General features: G+C 39.5%; 1 protein-coding gene across 9 annotated transcripts in view; it reads right to left on the bottom strand.

The window, feature by feature from the left end:
- Window positions 1–7,960: 7,960 nt before the first annotated feature.
- Window positions 7,961–19,120, bottom strand: part of LOC137420826 (tropomyosin alpha-3 chain) — a 72,667-nt gene continuing 61,507 nt past the window's right edge. For 3 of the 9 annotated variants that reach the window (XM_078772261.1, XM_068106245.2, XM_068106249.2), the window contains 3 exons: window positions 14,862–14,924; window positions 14,646–14,715; window positions 7,961–9,038 (listed from right to left, as the gene is read on the bottom strand). In XM_078772261.1, coding sequence (XP_078628387.1) covers window positions 8,956–9,038; window positions 14,646–14,715; window positions 14,862–14,924 — 216 coding nt within the window. In that variant the 3' untranslated portion in view covers window positions 7,961–8,955. Of the gene's footprint in view, window positions 10,256–13,941; window positions 14,025–14,645; window positions 14,716–14,861; window positions 14,925–19,120 lie in introns of those variants that run through there. The other 6 variants (XM_078772262.1, XM_078772263.1, XM_068106247.2 and 3 more) reach the window with 4 other exon arrangements.

Raw genomic sequence — 19,120 nt, 5'->3', positions numbered from 1 at the left:
TTTCTGATATTTAGCCTTTTCATTTGGGCCTCCCAATTGAACCGCCGCCCATAGGGCGGGTACCGTTGCTAGTATATAAAATCTAAAAATTAAATATATAAAGTCGAAAAATTAAATATATAAAATCTAAAAATTAAATATATAAAATCTAAAAATTAAATATATAAAATCTAAAAATTAAATATATAAAATCTAAAAATTAAATATATAAAATCTAAAAATTAAATATATAAAATCTAAAAATTAAATATATAAAATCTAAAAATTAAATATATAAAATCTAGAAATTAAATATATAAAAACTAAAAATTAAATATATAAAAACTAAAAATTAAATATATAAAAACTAATGTGCTGTCCCAAGGGCCGAATGGATAAAGCACCAGACTCCCAAGCTGGGGATTGTGGGTTCAAATCCCGTCTGGGTTGAATATTTTTACCCCATGCTTTTTCAAGTCTTTTATATCGTCTTTAATAATGAACAAATAAACATCTTGTACAATGAGAAAATGCATTTTGTTCGTATTTAAAACGTAATTATTCTTAAATCTGAATTTCAGTGTCATTATGAGTGTTGTACCATATCAAATTGTTTATTGTATGGAATACTTATAAGCAGTGAACATGTTATCGCTTCAAACGCTACTCAGGTTTATATTTTGGAGTGATAGAGTTAGTGGCGGCATTAGGGGTGTGTATCCCATGCAATCGCACGGGGGCCCCAGTTAACACGGGGCCCCCCAATATATCGGTGCCCCCAGATAACACGGGTCCCCCAATATCTCTGTTCCCCCAGATAACACAGGGCTTCGACAGCCACCGACCTCCAAAAGGATTCGGTGGAGCCAAAGCGAGGGCAGGCCAAGGGGGAGATTTTCTTTTATTACCTTTCCCTGTGTGTGTGGTTGAGTCAGACTGGAGACACCTCAAATTATAAATTAGTTTTACCGTAACATTTAATTTTCATCTGTGCTTTATTTTTATTAAATCATTATTGTTGCATTTTTGTCTGTCGTGTTTGCATGTTTCGTGGTTTCGGGAATAAACCCGTGTGTTTGGTTAATTAAGCCCTCGCGTCTCTTCCATCCTTTGCGCGCAAATTAACTGCCATAATCAAGAGGTTGCCTCGGGAGCAAGCTGGTTCGAGCATCTGTCCCTGCTGATCTTTATTGCCAGGGACGCGACAATACTATAAATTGATGCAAAATGGATGCTGTGTGTGTGTGTGTGTGTGTGTGTGTGTGTGTGTGTGTGTGTGTGTGTGTGTGTGTGTGTGTGTGTGTGTGTGTGTGTGTAACACTTTGTCTATTAATTACGCACGTCTATTAATTGGTATCCTGGTACAATGGACCAGCAGTCCCCCTAGTCACATAAAATAATTGGAAATATATTTGTATATCTTTGGGAGCGGCCTGGGGGTCTCACGTTATTAGGCGACCATTGGTACCCTTTTGAAATTGCTAAGATTATTATTATTAATCTGATTCCATGAAATTTGTTGGTGACCAACAGGTAAAACCGTTCATCGTAGGAAGTTGAAACTTTGACCATGTATGGTATACCACTTCACTTGATGCATAATCCTAAATATGATGTCATAGGTCACATGACATGGTGGCCATATTGGATTTTATGAAAACATTAAAAATGCATTTCTGCCTTCATTTTTCGATCGATTGAGTTGAAATTTTGACCACTTATAGTATACCATGTGATTGGATACATATCCTAAATATGACGTCATATGTCACGTGATATGGCAGCCATATTGGATTTTATGAAAACCTTAAAAATGCATCTCTGCCTTCATTTTTCGATCGATTGAGTTGAAACTTTGACGACTTATAGTATATCACTTGACTGGATGCATATGCTAAATATAACATCATAGGTCATGTGACCTGGCAGCCATATTGAATTTCAAGCAAACCTTTCAAATGCATCTCCTACTTCATTTTTCGATTGATTCAGTTCAAACTTCAATCAGATCCAGGATGGCGTTGTAAATGACTCTGGTGCGCACTTGTCCAAGCAAGGTGAGGCGTCTTGGTACCTGGATAATTACTGCTCGCAGTTTTAATTATTTTTATTACGGAAAATTGTTAATATTATTATTTATTACCCTGTGTCCGCGAAGTGAAAAGCAGAGTTAGGGGATCGGTTACGTGTGTGCGTATGTGTGACGTACATACCTGTCTGCATTTTTAAAATTCATTTTCTCGGCAACTGTCGGTCCGATTGACGTGAAATTTTCCCCACACAAGCACCTCCCCAGTGTCATTTTTTTGATTCACAATTATGACGTCCTAAGTCATGTGGTACGGACGCCATCTTGGAAAAAATTGCACCTCTATATCTCCGAAGCCGCTCGATGGAAAATAATTGAAACATGGCTCATTGTCAAGTACTCCCCTTGGGGAATAAGATATGTTAATGATATCAGAGCCTTTGTATGACGTCATAATTCAACAAGTATAACCCTTCATCCGATCAGTATGAATTTTTTTTCTCTGCAACTGTTGGTCTGCTGGACACGAAATCTACCCCATAGGAGCACATCCTCCTGTATGGTTTTTTAAAATGATAATTATGACGTCATAGGCCAGGTGGTACAGGTCGCCATCTTGGGAAAAACGAAAAACGTTGCACCTCTATATCGTTGCACCTCTGAAACCACTCTATGGGAAAAATTTAAACATGGCTCATTGTAAAGAACTCCACATGTCGACTTAGTTTTGTTAACGATGACGTCATTGGTGCCTCAATGATGACGGCATAAGTTCACAAGTACAACGCATCAGTTTGAAATTTATTGAGCATGATCTACACAATTCTTAGGAAAAATGCCAGGGGCATAGAAAAGGCCCCTTTATATAGTATGTGCCATGTGGCAAACTATAGAAAAAGGACATTCTTGGGGAAAATGCCAGGGGCATAGAAAAGGCCCCTTTATATGGTACTAGAGAAATACCCGTGCTACGCACGGGTGGGAGTCCAGGAGCAAACAGGCAATGCAGACACGGCGAATGCAAAAGCATGAAACCAATAAATTCCACATTCCTGTAGCACCTTCAGTCGCACGTCAGACATGGACAGCAAGTTCGTGAATGACTTCCGTGAAAAACGTACCCGTTCACAAACAAACGGTTACGTTCACGTTAGTCAGGTTCACTATGTTTTTTCGTTCAAAATCATGGTAGATTAGCAAACCTATACATTTTTGGAAACGTTATTACATGGAAAATCAGAAAATCAATGTTTACATTTGCCAATTCCGACCAATTCGATTCGACCAATTCGACCAATCGACCAATTCCATTCGACCAATTCGACCAATCGCTTCGATCGACCATTCGACCAATCCGATCCGATTCATCGAATTCGATTCGATCGACCATTCGACCAATTCGATTTGCCAATCAATTTGACCGACCTTTGCTTGTGTGGAACGGACTGTGAAAACGATGCGGACTATATTGTCGGATACGACACACAGGACAGTGATGACGAACTCTAAATGGCATATTCTGTAATCGTGTATGTTTGATGCCATTGACTGCCTGTGTATATTTTGTCATTGACTGCCTGTGTAGATGTGAAGTTATACTGACTGCATGTGTATATATGATTTTGCTGACTGCCTGTGTATGTTTGGTGATATGAATTATTGTGACACATTTTGATGTTATTAACTGCCTGTACAAAATGATAACATGTATTTGATTATGCAACTTATCGCGAATATAAAGACAGTATTTTGCAATTCAAAACCTTTGATTCGTGTCTTACCATTCCCCATAGCACTAATTTGATACTTTCATTGGATTCCTTGTCCCTGAAAATATAGGTTTAGTATATTTTTTAAAGTTTTTAGGGTAATTAGAGGCAGAAATAGAACAAAATATGTATTTTACAGTGGCCATTTTGAAAATCCAAAATGGCCGCCATACAGGTATCTCTCCAAATGTAAACATTGATTTTTAGTTTCCTTATGCTATAACCTTTCCAAAAATGTATAGGTTTGCTAATCTACCATGATTTTGAACGAAATATAATTTATTGACATAGTGAACCTGACTACGTATAGAAACATCGATCGTGGGTCCGTGGCGAATCTGCATATGGGGATGGCAAAATATCAGAAATTGAAGGTTTTTTTTTTTGGTTTTTTTTACGATTCATATAAACATCCGTTGAATCATATCACACGCAAATCATCAAAATCTAAACAGTATCTTTAGAATTTCAATAAAAGCCACATCACTGTTCATATCGGTAAATATTATTCCATCGTGTTTCAAAGCGTGATCGATACACTATGATCGTGATCGTGATCGATAATCGTGTTCACAATCATTCTTGAAAATAATTCTTGAATTCTTGAAAAGGGACATTCTTGGGGAAAATACCAGGGGCATAGAAAAGGCCCCTTTATATGGTATGTGCCATGTGGCAAATTATAGACAATAAGGGGCATTCAAAAATATCTTATGTGCATGCTGGACTACACTTGTGTTCTTCGGAGGAACCAAGTAATGTTCTAGAAAAGTTTACATAAAGGGATGCACACGAGATATTTTTTCCCTTCTTTTCTATTGTTTGGCATTTTCTATAAGCTATGGAATGTCCCTTCTTTTATATCGTGTTCCACATGGCACATCCCATATAAAGGGTCCTTTTCTATGCCCCTGACATTTTCCCCAAAAATAATAACAGTAACCCCCTAATCTCACCCCACCTCGCCAGAGGTAAACACAAACTCACACAAAAAGCTGATCCAGGTGTGTTCAGTTACCAATCAGCTTCCTATCGCTTGCCGAGCCAGTCGTTCCTTCTCAACCGTTTCAATGGAGTGCTTCATTGAGTGCTTAATGCACTTGGCGAGCGCTCTTCAAGCTGATTGGTAACTGGACACACCCCTGCACATGTGATAGACCGAAGACTCTTTTCTGGTTTTGTCGTTTATGTACCGAAAAAAGTTAATTTCCAGTGATTTAAAAAAAACCCTTTTCGCCCTTTGTTAAGCTATGTTTGGGCCTTTTCTGGTTCTGTCATTTATGCAACGAAAAAAGTAAATTTCCGGTGATTTTAACCCTTTTCGCCTTTTTTAAAGCTATGTTTGGGTTTTCAGCACTACTGGGGTAGTTTTGTTTCATCAGCGGGACAGGTGCTCTGATTTTAAAACCGCAACATCCCGCCGCCGAGCTCATGGGTTCGCCCATTTACTAATGAGGGGTTGTTTTATAATTGTACAATAAATTATCGTGTGGAGTTGCTCAACAATATCGATTGGAGGGGGGGGGGGTACAATCTTTTCCCAGGCAATTACTATAAAAATGCAGAATGGTAACAATTTTCTAGTTCAACTGGAAAGAGCAATCTTATTGCAGACCCTCACCAGAACTTGTGTGCTGGTGTGTTTGTGTAGTTTTTAGGGGAGAAGGGGGGGGGGGGGGGGGATGGTGGACTGTAGACAATGCATTCACGACATAGGTTTATGTTAACACAGCAGACACACAAAGAGATTCCAATCATATGTATTTGATAGATACAGTATTTCACCAAGAGAATTACTTTTACCTGCGACATGTCGCAGGTCTACAAGAGCTTTGCATTGCTTTTGTTGGGGTCGATTTTGAAATGTGCACCCATTGGTCAAACAGCTACCGGACCACACCCACATCTGTCGCTTGACTCCACCCACCATAGCCGCAAGACGAAATAAGGCCGCCATCTTGGTTTTCTGATGGGCCTAACATTAGGCCTGTAGGCCTCTGCTGATTAATACACCAGGTTTGTTGTGTCAAATTACCAATGGCTTTGTTTGGGTCGTTATTCATGATGATGGATCCCGAAAAAAATCTAATCAATGTGGAATAATAGCAAGGTTTAATCAAGCCCGTCAGGGCATTGCACAAATTGTAATTACGTTACACAAATTATTTAATAGCGCATTAAATGTTTCCCAATCGCGCTGTTAAACTTTTAAGAGTGCTTTAAAAATGTGTCTCTCCCAATCGGCACGTTACCGGATTTTGTCGCAGGTTGCGACCATAGTGTAGTCATTTTTGTTATATTACGTACTTTATAGATGCAATTTTGTTCTTGATACACGTACTCACATTCTTAACCTATATCACAACCGTTTCCATTCACTTGGGACGATTATGCACCAAATTATAAATGCTAACTTACAAAAACGACAATCAGCTTTACTTTAAACAGATGACCGACGTTTCACAAATGTGCCTGTTGAGATCACAAAACCGGCAAACGAGATAATTTGAAAAGTAAGGAGAAAGATATACAAAAATCATTTTGAGGATCCTCATTGTGCAGGATCCAAAAATGAAGGAATTACCTCTTCCCTCAAACCACCTCAACTCCCCTGCACTCATGTTCACTCACTACTTATTTAATAGCAAAAGTATTCCCACCTTGTGGGGGTATGATTTTGGTCCAAGTCTTTCACGAATAAGGTGGCAAGGCCTGACGTTTGACTTAAGTCGAGAGGAAGTTGGAATTTGTTGAGGGTGCCGGCGATAACTCGCCGACTCTTCGTGAAAGACGCTGTGGGATCTTTAAGATCTACCAACCACCAGTGACTAGTTTGTGGAAGATAGAGATCGGGTCCTTCGGCTTAACGTCCTTCCCATAGATGGCGCACACTGATGAATCACCCTGCATGTGAAATACCAGGATAATAGTTTACAGCTAGGTTGAGATTCTTATCCAGGCTAGACAGACAGCTCAGACACAAGTGCACATACTTCTAGGCCCACATTCCTACCCTCATGTACATATTTAGTTTGTGCCCAAAATGAGACGTCCGCCTCAAACTGCATTGGACAAAAAAAATAATCTTGTACAACACCTTCAGATACATTAGAAATGTGTAAACACAGCATGGTAAATGGAGTAATAATAATATTACAAACTCACCCTACCCCCAAATGGTTTTCATTGACTTGTGATGAGAGCAATCACAAAACAAGACAGAGCATTCAACAATGCAGAGGCATACCAGGATATATAGATTAAAATAGATCTGAGAACCAGAGCATACTCACTCACTGGCTAAATGAAAGACATTCCCTAACATTGGTTCTCAATGTTTTGTCAGGGCTGGCAAGATGGCCTAGAGATACGCACACTCGCTTATGGGTTTGAATCCTGACCCAGCTATAAACTGTTATCCCAGTGTTTCACATGCAGGGTGATTCAACAGTGTGCCGTCCCCTCAGAATGACCTTAAACTGGGTATCCCATCTGCTGGCGGTGGACGTTGGATATCCCAGTGTCCTTTGCGAAGTCGGCGAGCTATCACCGGCACCATGAAGAAATTACAAATTCCTGCCCAAACCGACAGGGAGTATTTAATCAGCCGAACAGCCACGCCCTCTTCACTCCATCCAGCCAATGATGTTACCCCGCAGCCTTGTGCTGCATATGAAAGAAGAAGAATGTTTTGTCCAAACAACCCCTTTCAATATTTTGCAGATTAAAAATACATTTTTACAATTCAGCATTTTATTTTAAGTACGGTACTAAATTTGTAACACTATCTCATTGCTGCGTAAATCTGCATGTGAGCAATGGGATTTTTAAGTGCCTTTGAATGGATGATATACATAGAATGGAGTATTATAGTCTCAAACTTGGACATAATGTACATTCAATGTACAAAATCAACTTTCGGCTATATTAGGCATATTAAAATGTTATGGTTACATTAGACAAGGCTGTCGAACTGTGCCGAAGGTCGGTTGGGCACCCTAGTCATGAAGCCCATAGGCCTTGCAGCACAAGGTCAAGTCATGGGTATTGTGAGCAAACACACCCCCGGGAACAGGCGCAGATTCGGCCATAATCCACATTCTGTCGAATTTAAAGTGAAAGATTCTGCAATTAAAATTATTAGGCACATGATCTGATAAAATAGGACAAAATGACTGCCATATCCAAGCTGATGAACTTTAATAGAAAAAAAGACAAATGTACAAGTAATAGATCCAATGATGATTAATCTTTAAAATTAATGGCGTACACAATGCAAGAAGCTCGAAGAATAGATAAATGCTTTAAAGTGTATTTAGCAATAATGTGCTCTTACCATTCCCAACATACCACGAGTGAGGTTTGCAATGAACGCATCGACATTGGATATAAGTTATCCCTGGAATTGTGACATCCGAAGGAAGCCTTGGTCACCTTTTTGCAGCACCGTTTAAGTTTTGTTCACATGTTATCCTCGTATGTATAGTCATGTAATGCCAATGGCAATTTGTGCAAAAACGGAATGTGTTGTAGACCGACATTTTTGGGCAAAGTAACTTATTAGTTATTACATACGATATCGATGTAGCAAAAGGTAAAACAAGTTTATAGACCAAAAAAGTATTTTCCCCCATTTATAAAAAAGATCTTTATGTCCATATTCTATTTTACGTCAACTTCAAATATTTGAACCATTTAAATTGGAGGATTGTTAAAAACAGGATTTGACTCGATGACAGAATGCTATGAATACTTTTTAAAAATACTTTAAAATCCACAAACCTGAAGATCACCCTCAATGGAAACGATCCCAATAATATACATTCAAGGTGGCATTTTGTGGAACACTGTTGCTGTTGGCACGATGGGACTTTACAAGGTTAATAAAAACTACGTTGCATTGTAAAGATCGCAAACGTACCGCACTCTCAAACAGATTCGATAACTTTCATTCTGCATACTTCAAACAAAGGAAATTCTGATGCACAGATTCACTGGCGAATGAGCACTTGTACAAACTCAAACCACCTGAACGGAATGAACGCTTGCCTCTTGTCGGCAATCTTTTCACCACGTGAGGATGACTTTCTACCCGCAAACATGACGCTTATTATCCACCCAATAGCAGCCGCTCAGAAGCTTCCACTGGGACAAGTGAAACGAACGACGATCGTTCCTTCACAAGCTGTGAAGCTCTTGAAGGGTCTGGTCCAAGATGCGTTGAAGGCCTACGTTATCCTGGTTTGCTTGAGACACCTTCTCTGTTTGGACAAGGGGGTGAATGACAAGACAAAAATGTTGTTAAACAAGTGAAAAATAGCTTTCTTCAGAACTTCATTTAAAGTCTGTTAACCCATACAAACAATCTTGGGTGTAAAAATATGTCATATGCAAAAATTTAATAAAGTGATGCTTGGTCCACAAAGGTCAGTCTTCGGTATAAAACTATCGCAAAAATAATACATCAAATAGTGCACACAAAGCACGAATCATGCAGAAAACAACAATAACAACAAAAAACAAACAACGGAAACCTACTGAAGCAATGACTAACTACTTGAAATGCAATACCCAGAACACACTGCAAACTGCACAGTTCAGGCAAAGAGAGCTACATAAAATGAGGAAGATATTTAGAAGAAAAATAACATGGCAAGGGCAGGGAGGAAATAATACAAAGTTAAATTTCTGAGATGGACCACAAAGCATCATTAAATTCACACCAATGACAAAGCAAAACGATTATGGGTGAAGATTGAGATAAGCAACACAAAAGTACAACTAGTGCACTACTGCCATTTTTGTCATGCTTGATGGACAAATGGCCACAAAAGTAGGAGGAAGTAAGGCACACTGAAAAGTAGGGATTTTCTTTCCTTACCCTGTAAGCTCTGTGAGAGGGATTGGGATTTAAAACGCGTTCGGGTGAGAATTCCTTCCTGGAGAGCAAACTCTCATAGTTCCGTTGTTGGAAGAAGAGCGTAAGTATGGATTATTCCCACAGCAAGAACCAATTCCAAAAATGGAAAAAGCTCTTGTCGAGCTGAAAATCTGATGTAATAACTTGCAAATTTGTGTGTGATTTGTGGTCGCGAAGAAAAAAAAAATCATATAAACCGGTTTTTGCAAGAGATAATTAATAAAGGCACAAGTTGTTATAATAAGCATCGTTAAAACTTTATTATCAATGCACAAAGGGGAAAAAAGTGCAAACAAACAAAACATCGTTTTAAAAACTTCAGTGCTGAATCGACAAGGGAAAGTTTGAAGAAAGAAAGAAAAGAAAAAAAAAAGAAAGAAAGGAAAAATTAAATAAATAACAGAAGAGCAGGAGAATCCAGATCAAACATTTGAGAATTATCTCAGGATAATTTGGGAGCATGCGGGTATAAGAACTATGTCATGGCAAGCTCTGTTAAAGCATCGCCCAAACGATCACTGATGTCTTTGTACTTGACTTTTTGGTTGTACATTTCATCTGTGGGCAAGAAGGAAGGAAGAAAAGGAAGAAAGGAAAGAAAAGAGTAAGAGAATCAGCAACTAGAGTTGAATTCTACTGTGACGAAGTAGTTTTCGATATCTGGTCGATTCAAATGGGGAAAAAACCCTTGGAAGTACAAGTACTTTGTTGTGGAATGACGATGACCTTTCTTTGTGCAAAAGGAACCAACCAAAACTTTTGTGCAAAAGTCAAAACAAAAAGGCGTTATGTCTATAGCATCACGCTTTTTGCATCGCTTGATGCATGTTGCACCATTTCCCTTCGAAGCTTGTGATGGCTTTTCAGAGATTTGTTACAATCATGCTTATTGTGGATGGAATGTTTAAAAACAATTTGAAAGAAGATCGGATCGAAGAAACTATGGGGCAATGGTGTCAGGTTCGAGGTTTGGTGATGCTCCACAAATTATGAGGGAGAGTTCAAAAGATTCCTGAACGATGTACAGTACTCATAACAGTCCAAGAAGGACCAATGGACGTTTCATTTTTCAATTTACATTTTTTCCCCCAGCTTACTAATTATACGTATTTAGTTATACAACGAAGAATAATGAATGTTGGTGCGTCTTGGACTGCCGGGAGTGCATGGAATGCCCCAATATATAAAAATCCAAGGATGTTTGAATCCCCAAATAAATAAGGGTATTTCCGATCAAGCAGGGAAATCAACGCAAATAATGATCGCCTTCAAAGTAGAAAATGCAACCTTAGAGTTGGAATAGTTAGCAATTTAAATGCTGTGGTATACTTAAATTAAGGATAATTTTAGACAAACCGTGGGCAAAAGCACGAGACGAATAGGCAACATAAATGAGGTACATGACTATCTACATAATTATACCTTTTAAATTGTGCAATTCATGACCCTCTCCACTTCTTCCTTCCAAGCATTAAAATTATTATCCATACTTTCAAATTTGCATATCCTTTCTATCCTCTCCCATTTCTAGAATCATATCCTCTCTCCTTCTAGAAGGCAGTAACAAGATGGCACCCCAAGCTAGGTTTCCAATAAGCTATGCGAAGGTGATGTGACAAGGCTGCGAGATCCGCAATATCATGATCAAATTAGAACACTCAGTAAAGCGTATACTTCCACAAACAAGGCTGAACAGTTTACGTTTTGTATCCCACCGATAGGCTGGATCTGGTTCCGGAGCTGAACCAAAATCTAATTGGCTTGTTCTTGTCACCTAACCAACTCATCCACCAAGTTTAGTCAGAACTCGTCCACAACTTTTTGAAATATCATGCCATATATCGTTTTTGGCCCCATTTCTCAATAGTGAAGAATCAATTTAAATAAATTCTCAGATTTGGATCTTCACCAAAATCGAATCAATTCATCCTTGTTACACACCAAATCTGTCCACCAAGTTTAGTCCGAATCCATCCCAGGGATTATCCTGGAGGATTTTAGCAATGGGAGAAATCTCCCTGTGTACAAAACAATGAGATTTTTTCCAAACACGATGGGATTATACAAAATTGTTTTGAGATAAAATTTTACTCGCGCTCGTCAAATCTCATTATTCTCGGGGTATTAATTAAAAATAAATATGGTCAAGAAAACAAAGACTTGTGTTTCTTTCTGTATTCAAACAAACTATCTCACTCCCTGTGGCTTTTATTGCGTAAATGATGAACCATGCCACAGATAAGTTTAACACATAAGTTGCCATGAATTAGCACATTTGATCACATTTAAATATGCCACTTCCTGTTGTCGAGGTGATATGCAGATCCGTCAAAAATAGAGTGGAGGGCGTCATTGCTTTAAGATCCAAAACTCTGGCTGTTACACACAGCTTGTGATGTACAGCAATGTCTGTACTCTCGTCCATCATAATTGTAATGGCAGGTGACTTGTGGAGCTTCTGGCTGACGGATTTGTCAATTGTTGTGGAAATAGCATCCAGAAAACCACAGGCTGATTTATAACTCGCATATGGCACATGTTTGTTCACTTTTTAATTCTCCAGATTTGGGGTATTAAGCCCTGACAACAAGGTCAGCAAGCTGTTATACTTAGACAGGGGAATTGCTTCCTTCGACATCCAATACACCACTTTCAGACACGTCAACATACTTTCCTCTTCTTTTGATTTAGCTCCCTCAACCGTGAGTTGAAGATTTCTTCTCGCCAGTGGTGCTGCAATCGCTCGTTGGTGATCAGATGACGATATATGTCGGGTTATTGTAGTCGATTTGAAATTATTTGTACCTTGACTTAGACTGTTGACTAACTTCTCCGATCTACACAGTGAACAATACATTTTGTTCTGATCGGCATCATATCTCAGCCAGTCTCCGAATTTAAGGACCCAGCTGTCTTGAAACGTTATTAAAGTTTTGCCGGAAGTAGCTGTCTGCACTGTGGTGGCGCTGGCCACTGTCCCGCTTTCGCCCTGCACACGGTCACTAGCTGGATCATCCTGGTTGTCCTCAGTGTTAGAACTACTGCTGGTACCTATAAAGAATCGTTTTATACTTTGCCCATCAGGCTGTGGTTGCAGAGGTCTCTTTTTCGGCGGCATTTTCGGGAAAAAGCGTAATCCAGAAATTACTGCAGACAGCGAACACGTGGTTGCCGAAAAGCCGTCGTTTAATGCCGCAAAACATTGTCACGGCTACCGTAAAGCGTGAAAGCGAAATTAAAATGGCTACGGTCAGTTTACAGTTTAGAATAGCTTCGTCTTTGACAACTTCCAGACCTGACAAAAGCAGTAGTAAGTACACAAATTGAGACTGTTTCGCCTGAAAACTATACCGCGACGACTGACACGCTCTATGCGCTTTTTTATCGCTCTGGCCAAAATTGTATGCGATATTTTCCAACTTTATGCGAGAATATCGCGGAATCGCGGCCAAAGTCAATCCCTGCGTCCACAACTTTTTGAGATGTGATGTATGTCAGTTTTGGCCCCATCTCAATGCTTAGAAAATATGCTGAAATTGCTTTAAAAATTATAGTATCAGGATCTGGATCTTCACCAAAATCGAATCATTTCGTCTGTCACAAACCCAACCTCTCCACCAAATTTTGTCCGAAGTCCACAACTTTTTGAGATACCCTGTTCATAGACAAAAACAGACAAAACATGCCCTCCTCCCATCTTCGGTGGCAGGTAAAATATAGCTCAGAGCCAACCCACAAACACAATTCAGGAACAAAGTCCTTGGTGATCAAAATCCATGAGAATTAGTATAAAATAGTTCAATCAACAATACATATTTTTTTTACATTCGTTCCAGAACAATGACAATTTAAAATACATTTAGACAAACTGAATTAAGTTAGAATCAGAGCAGGATCGGAGCATAAAGGATGGCCTGGATTAATGGCCAAATTAAAATAGCCAACCCAATCCAATCGGTTATACTATATGCAGGAGCGTGGCCTATGTCCGTCCGAAGCAAGAAAGCAACTGTTGAGGCACAAACGAGTGCAAAAGCAATGCATGAATAAATCAGTTAATGGAAACTATCTGGCAAGCACGAGGTGAGGAGGGAGATAAGAGGGCAATCGATGGTGGGATGCAAGCTACATGAAGGAGTGAGTGTAACAATGAAATATGAGTGCAAAATGCAAACGTCACACGACATTGCCTGTTAGAAGTGCAAAAAAATGGCAAAATTGTTAAGAGTATGCACACAGGGCATTTACATGGCCGTTATGTCGTTGAGGGCATGGTCCAGTTCCTCACTGATGGCTTTGTACTTCAGCTTCTGAGAATAGAGCTCATCTTGAAGGTGACGGAGGTAAAGGGCAATTGGCACAGAGGTGTAGGAGCAGACGCAAGGAAGTGGGAGCAGCAGAGACAATAGGAAGAAAGCAACCAAGGGAGGCAGGTGGAGAAAGGAATGAAAAAAAGGAAAAAGTGACAAAGAACAGATAATGCAGAGTGTTTCTGCACAATGGTGGAATTCAAGATTCTCAAACTGCAAGGATCAGCGCTCCCATGTCATTTCAATGTTTTGCCAATAGTTTTCAGACATGAAAGAAAGATACACAAAAATTAACAATGGATGGAATCAACAGGACGTTGATCAAGGTATGTAAACCGCCGTGGAAAGCATGAAGAGTTTATGTTTGGGGGCTTTAACCCTTCATCGGAGCAAAAGAGCAGACGAAAGGCTAACTCCCGAAACGTCAGCTTCTCCTTACTTCTCACGGCAGTTAGCATACCTCAATCCACTTCCTGTTGATTTTATCCGTTGCTCCACATCTGCCGATGCAGACGCAAGCCTTAAAGATTAGAGGCGAGTTCTTCATTTATTATAGGATAATATCATAACTGTGCACGTCTGTTTTCTATATCCAATGACTTGTATAGCTGAGGGGGTAGGGAGAGTCGCAAACTTACCCTCCAAGTCATCAACAGATTTTTCCAGTTTTGCCACAGACCTCTCGGCAAACTCGGCGCGAGTTTCAGCCTGTAAAATGAGGTGGAACTTCTCAGCACATAGTCATTAAAATATACGCCACGAGTTTTTCGCTTCATTTAAAACACTTAAAAATCAATGTTATTTATTTAAGCAAATTGCATGCCTTTTATTTGGACAATCATCACACTGCTCACCTCCTTCAGCTTGTCTGTAAGAATTTTTATTTCTTCCTCATACTTGTCTTCCTTTTGAGAGTACTGGCATACGTAAAGAAAAAGGAAAATAACATTCATTCTATTAATTTGAATAAAACTTGCAGAAAACAAAAGAATGTCAACATAATGGAAAATATTTAATTAAATAGTAAATTGTACATCTGATTAAAACAAAGTGTACATATCATACGGCTCAACACGACAGCGTCTGCACCTTTAGTCAAGCATGTTGATATTTACTACAATTAAATCACAACTATAGCAATGGTACATACAACCTCATTCCAATTAAATTCCCTTCAAACCAATGTGGCCAAAATTAATAACTGGTTTTGCATTAATGGCCAAAGGACAACAGCGTTGACAGCTCAGAATTTTTTTTTTTTTTAAAGGACACTTCAATATTTTAAAACTTTAAAATGATACAACCTCAAGATATGAATGTTATGACAAAAAATACAAAATATAATTGCTGTAAAACCGTCAAGGCTTCCAAGCAGCAACACTTGAGTTGAAAGGAAAGCTGCTTTCGTTGAAATGCACAGTACCTTCGTTGCTATGGGTGCAATCTCAGTTGCCAAGGAAAGATTCGTGGGATATGGTCGCAATCGTTAAAATATGAATTGCTATGCCCAATGACCAATATATACACACTTTCTCCATCAAAATCCATCAACTTCTTGATGTTGAAAAATGACCAATTTTGATTTGTCTGTGGCAGCCATTTTATTTTGGAAATACCCATTGGTAATCTTTAATCACCCCGGTCCATTAATGATGCATCTGCAGTTTCGTATTGGTCAGTTCTGAAGGATCCATGAAAAATCCAAGATGACTGCCAAACACCAGACTTAGTGGTGTCATAGAGCTTCTGGCCAGCTCATAAATAGATAGAGCTTCTGCTCAGTCTGGGAAGTCGGCGGTTTCATTCAGACCCTGGCAGAGTCATATCGAAGACCAAAAATGGTATGTGCTGCTTCCTTGCTTGATACTCAGCATTTAAAGGATAGGTACAGACAAACCCTGGAGGTCTATATCCATGGGAAGAAATTTCTCCAAAACGACCTCGCCGAGTGTGGAGAGAAATGTGACGTCACCAGTATCCAGAGTGCCTCAGAAAGTTCCGTCACTTCCCCCAAGTTCAGCGACTGATTGTCCGAATTGAAGTCTGGTGTTGTCTCAAGCAATTGTTTGTGTGTATGCACATGACTTCCTGGCAACCTGTGTTGCAGCTCCTCAACGAGCCTTTGAAGCAATGGGTTGACTGAAGTACAGTGCCTATAAAAATTCTCCACCCCAATTCAAAATTTTAACCTTTTGTTGCCTTGTAGCCTGGAATTAAATTGCATTAAAGCAAACTTTTTCCACCTTTATTTACACATCGTAACCCACAACTTCCAACTGAAAAACAAATTATACACATTTCAGAAAATTAATTAAAAATACAAAACTAGAATATCTTGGTTGGATAAGTGCACACCTCCTTATAATAGCAATTGCAAATTAGCTCAGGTGTAACCAATCACCTTCAAAATGACATACCAAGTTAATTGGCCTCCACCTGTGTTAAATTGTAGTGATTCTGATTATTTCAGAATAAAATCAGCTGTTCCTGCAGGTTGCCTCTGCTGGGTAGTGCATTTCACAGCAAAGACTCAACCATGAGCACCAAGGGGGCTTTCAAAAGACCTCCGGGAAAAAGTTGTGGAAAGGCACAGATCAGGGGATGGGTATAAAAATATTTCAAAGGCCTTGAGCTTCCTTTGGAGTACAGTCAACACAATCATTAAGAAGTAGAAGGCATATGTACCACCAAGACCATGCCTAGATCAGGCCGTCCCTCCAAACTGAATGACCAAGCAAGGAGGAGACTGATCAGAGAGGCCACCAAGAGGCCAATGGCAACTTTGAAAGAGCTACAGGCCTTTATGGCAAAGACTGGTCACTGTGTGCATGTGAGAACAATATCCCAAGCACTCCACAAGTCTGGCCTGTATGGTAGGGTGGCAAGAAGGAAGCCATTACTCAAAAAATCCCACCTTGAGTCCTGTTTGAGGTATGCACAAAACCACTCTGGAGATTCTGAAGGCATGTGGCAAAAGTTTTGGGGTCTGACAAAACAAAGATGGAACTTTTTGGCCTAAATACAAAACATTACGTTTGGTGCAAACCCAAAACAGCACATCACACAAAGAACACCATCCCTACTGTGAAGCATGGTGGTGGCAGCATTATGTTATGGGGATGTTCCTCAACAGCAGGGACTGAAGCACTTTAGGATAGAAGGGAAAACGGATGGAGCAAAACACAGAAAAATCCTTGAGGAAAACCTGCTGCCCTCTGCAAGAAAGCTGAAATTGGGACGGAAGTTCACCTTTCAGCATTATAGCTACCCGAAGTACACAGCCAAAGCTACACTGGAGTAGCTAAAGAACAAAAAGATAAATGTCCTTGAGTGGCCCAGAGCCCCGACCTAAATCCAATCGAAAATCTGTGGCATGACTTGAAGATTGCTGTCCATCAACGCTCCCCAATAACTTGACTCAGCTTGAACAGTTTTGTACAGAAGAATGGGCAAATATTGCCCAATCAAGGTGTGAAAAGTTGATAGAGACCTATCACAACAGACTCACACCTGTAATTGCTGTCAAAGGTGCTTCCACCAAGTATTAACTCAGGGGGGTGGACACTTATCCAACCAAGATATTCCAGTTTTGTATTTTTAATTAATTTTCTGAAATTTGTAGAATTTGTTTTTCTCTTGGAAGTTGTGGGTTACAATGTGTAAATAAAGGTGGAAAAAGTCTGATATTATGCAATTTAATTTCAGGCTATAAGGCAACAAAGGTGAAATTTTTGAAAGTGGGGTGTGGACTTTCTATAGGCACTGTAAATGCACAAGATCTGATAACTTGGCACAATTCTGTTAATTCAAGTTCATCAATTCATCAGTGCAGTGGTCTAGTAAGAATATCGGTGTAAATGTAGTGACAAAAGTTAAAGTGAGCCTGCGGAAAGAAAATAATAATTCCAGTAAGAATGTTATCCAATCTTATAATTTCCAATTATTAATCTTATCTTATGAGTGTAATTATCTTATAATTGTTATCCAATCTTATATATAAAAAAGAATTCCAATCCCAGTGCGGGCAAGGGGGTTAACAAGGGGAGACTGCAGAAAATAGGGCAAAATGGAGAAGATTGTCATGGGGACTGCAAGGCCAACCCCCGCTGTGGCAGGGAAAATGGCCTTAAAATGCCTGTTGTTGTTGTTGTTTTGTAGTAAGAATAAGCTTCCATATTGGAAGGATAAAAAGAAGCCAGTTTAAATAAAACGTGAAAACAGGTGCTTAAATCCCAGAAACACAGGCTTTTAAAAGGAGGCTACTTTGTGATTGAAGAAACAAATTTTATTCCAATTACATTGATTATTACCTTTCCAATGGTACAATTTGTTTATTGTACAGAAGAACCACCTTTAGAGGCCATTTTTCCCCACAGAGCAGGGGTTGGCCTTTTTCAGACACCTTGGTCCCCTTTTTGAAGCAATGGTTTATGGCTGGATGCCCTTCCTGCCGCCAACCCTGTTAGTCGCCTCTTGCGACACACAGGGAATGACCAGTGAGCTCGTACTCAATTTGCTGACCTCGGAGGGATGATAGGCTGAGTCAACCCCCCTGGCGTTAATTCAGCGATCGACCGGGATTCAAACCCAGGATTCTCGGATCCCAAGCCAGCACCCTAACCACTAAGCCAACCCCAGGCCTCAAATACAGGACTGCTAAACGGAAACGTTTTGAAATTGCCCAAAAGGTGAAAGTGGCTCATTGTAAAGAACTCCGCATGAGGAATAAGTGTTATTAACGATGATACACTGCATGGCCAAAAGTAACCGCTAAGCCAACACCAGGCTATAATTTGTTTATTGTATGACAGCAGAAACTCTTCACAATAAAGTGTTATGGACAGAGACTTGATTGCTTAAAAGAATAGATCTATAATATACAAGAAGCTCTGTCTCAACATGCCAGCGTGAATGCCTGAATGTGTGCGTCCATTAACAATTGTCCAATAGGGGATTTATACGCTATACATTTTTTTAAATGTATGCTCGCCATCAATTCTGATTGTCATCTTTTTATCATTGAGATGCGAGGAAATCTGCAAACAGTATGATATAGTTGATTAAGGTGAGGATGGATGGGCCGGTTTCAATTTACATAAAAACAACACTCTTT

This window comes from Myxine glutinosa, chromosome 2 (assembly GCF_964187855.1).
Source record: "Myxine glutinosa chromosome 2, kmMyxGlut1.1, whole genome shotgun sequence".
NCBI lineage: Eukaryota > Metazoa > Chordata > Myxini > Myxiniformes > Myxinidae > Myxine > Myxine glutinosa.
This window is presented reverse-complemented; position numbering and strand designations above follow the sequence as displayed.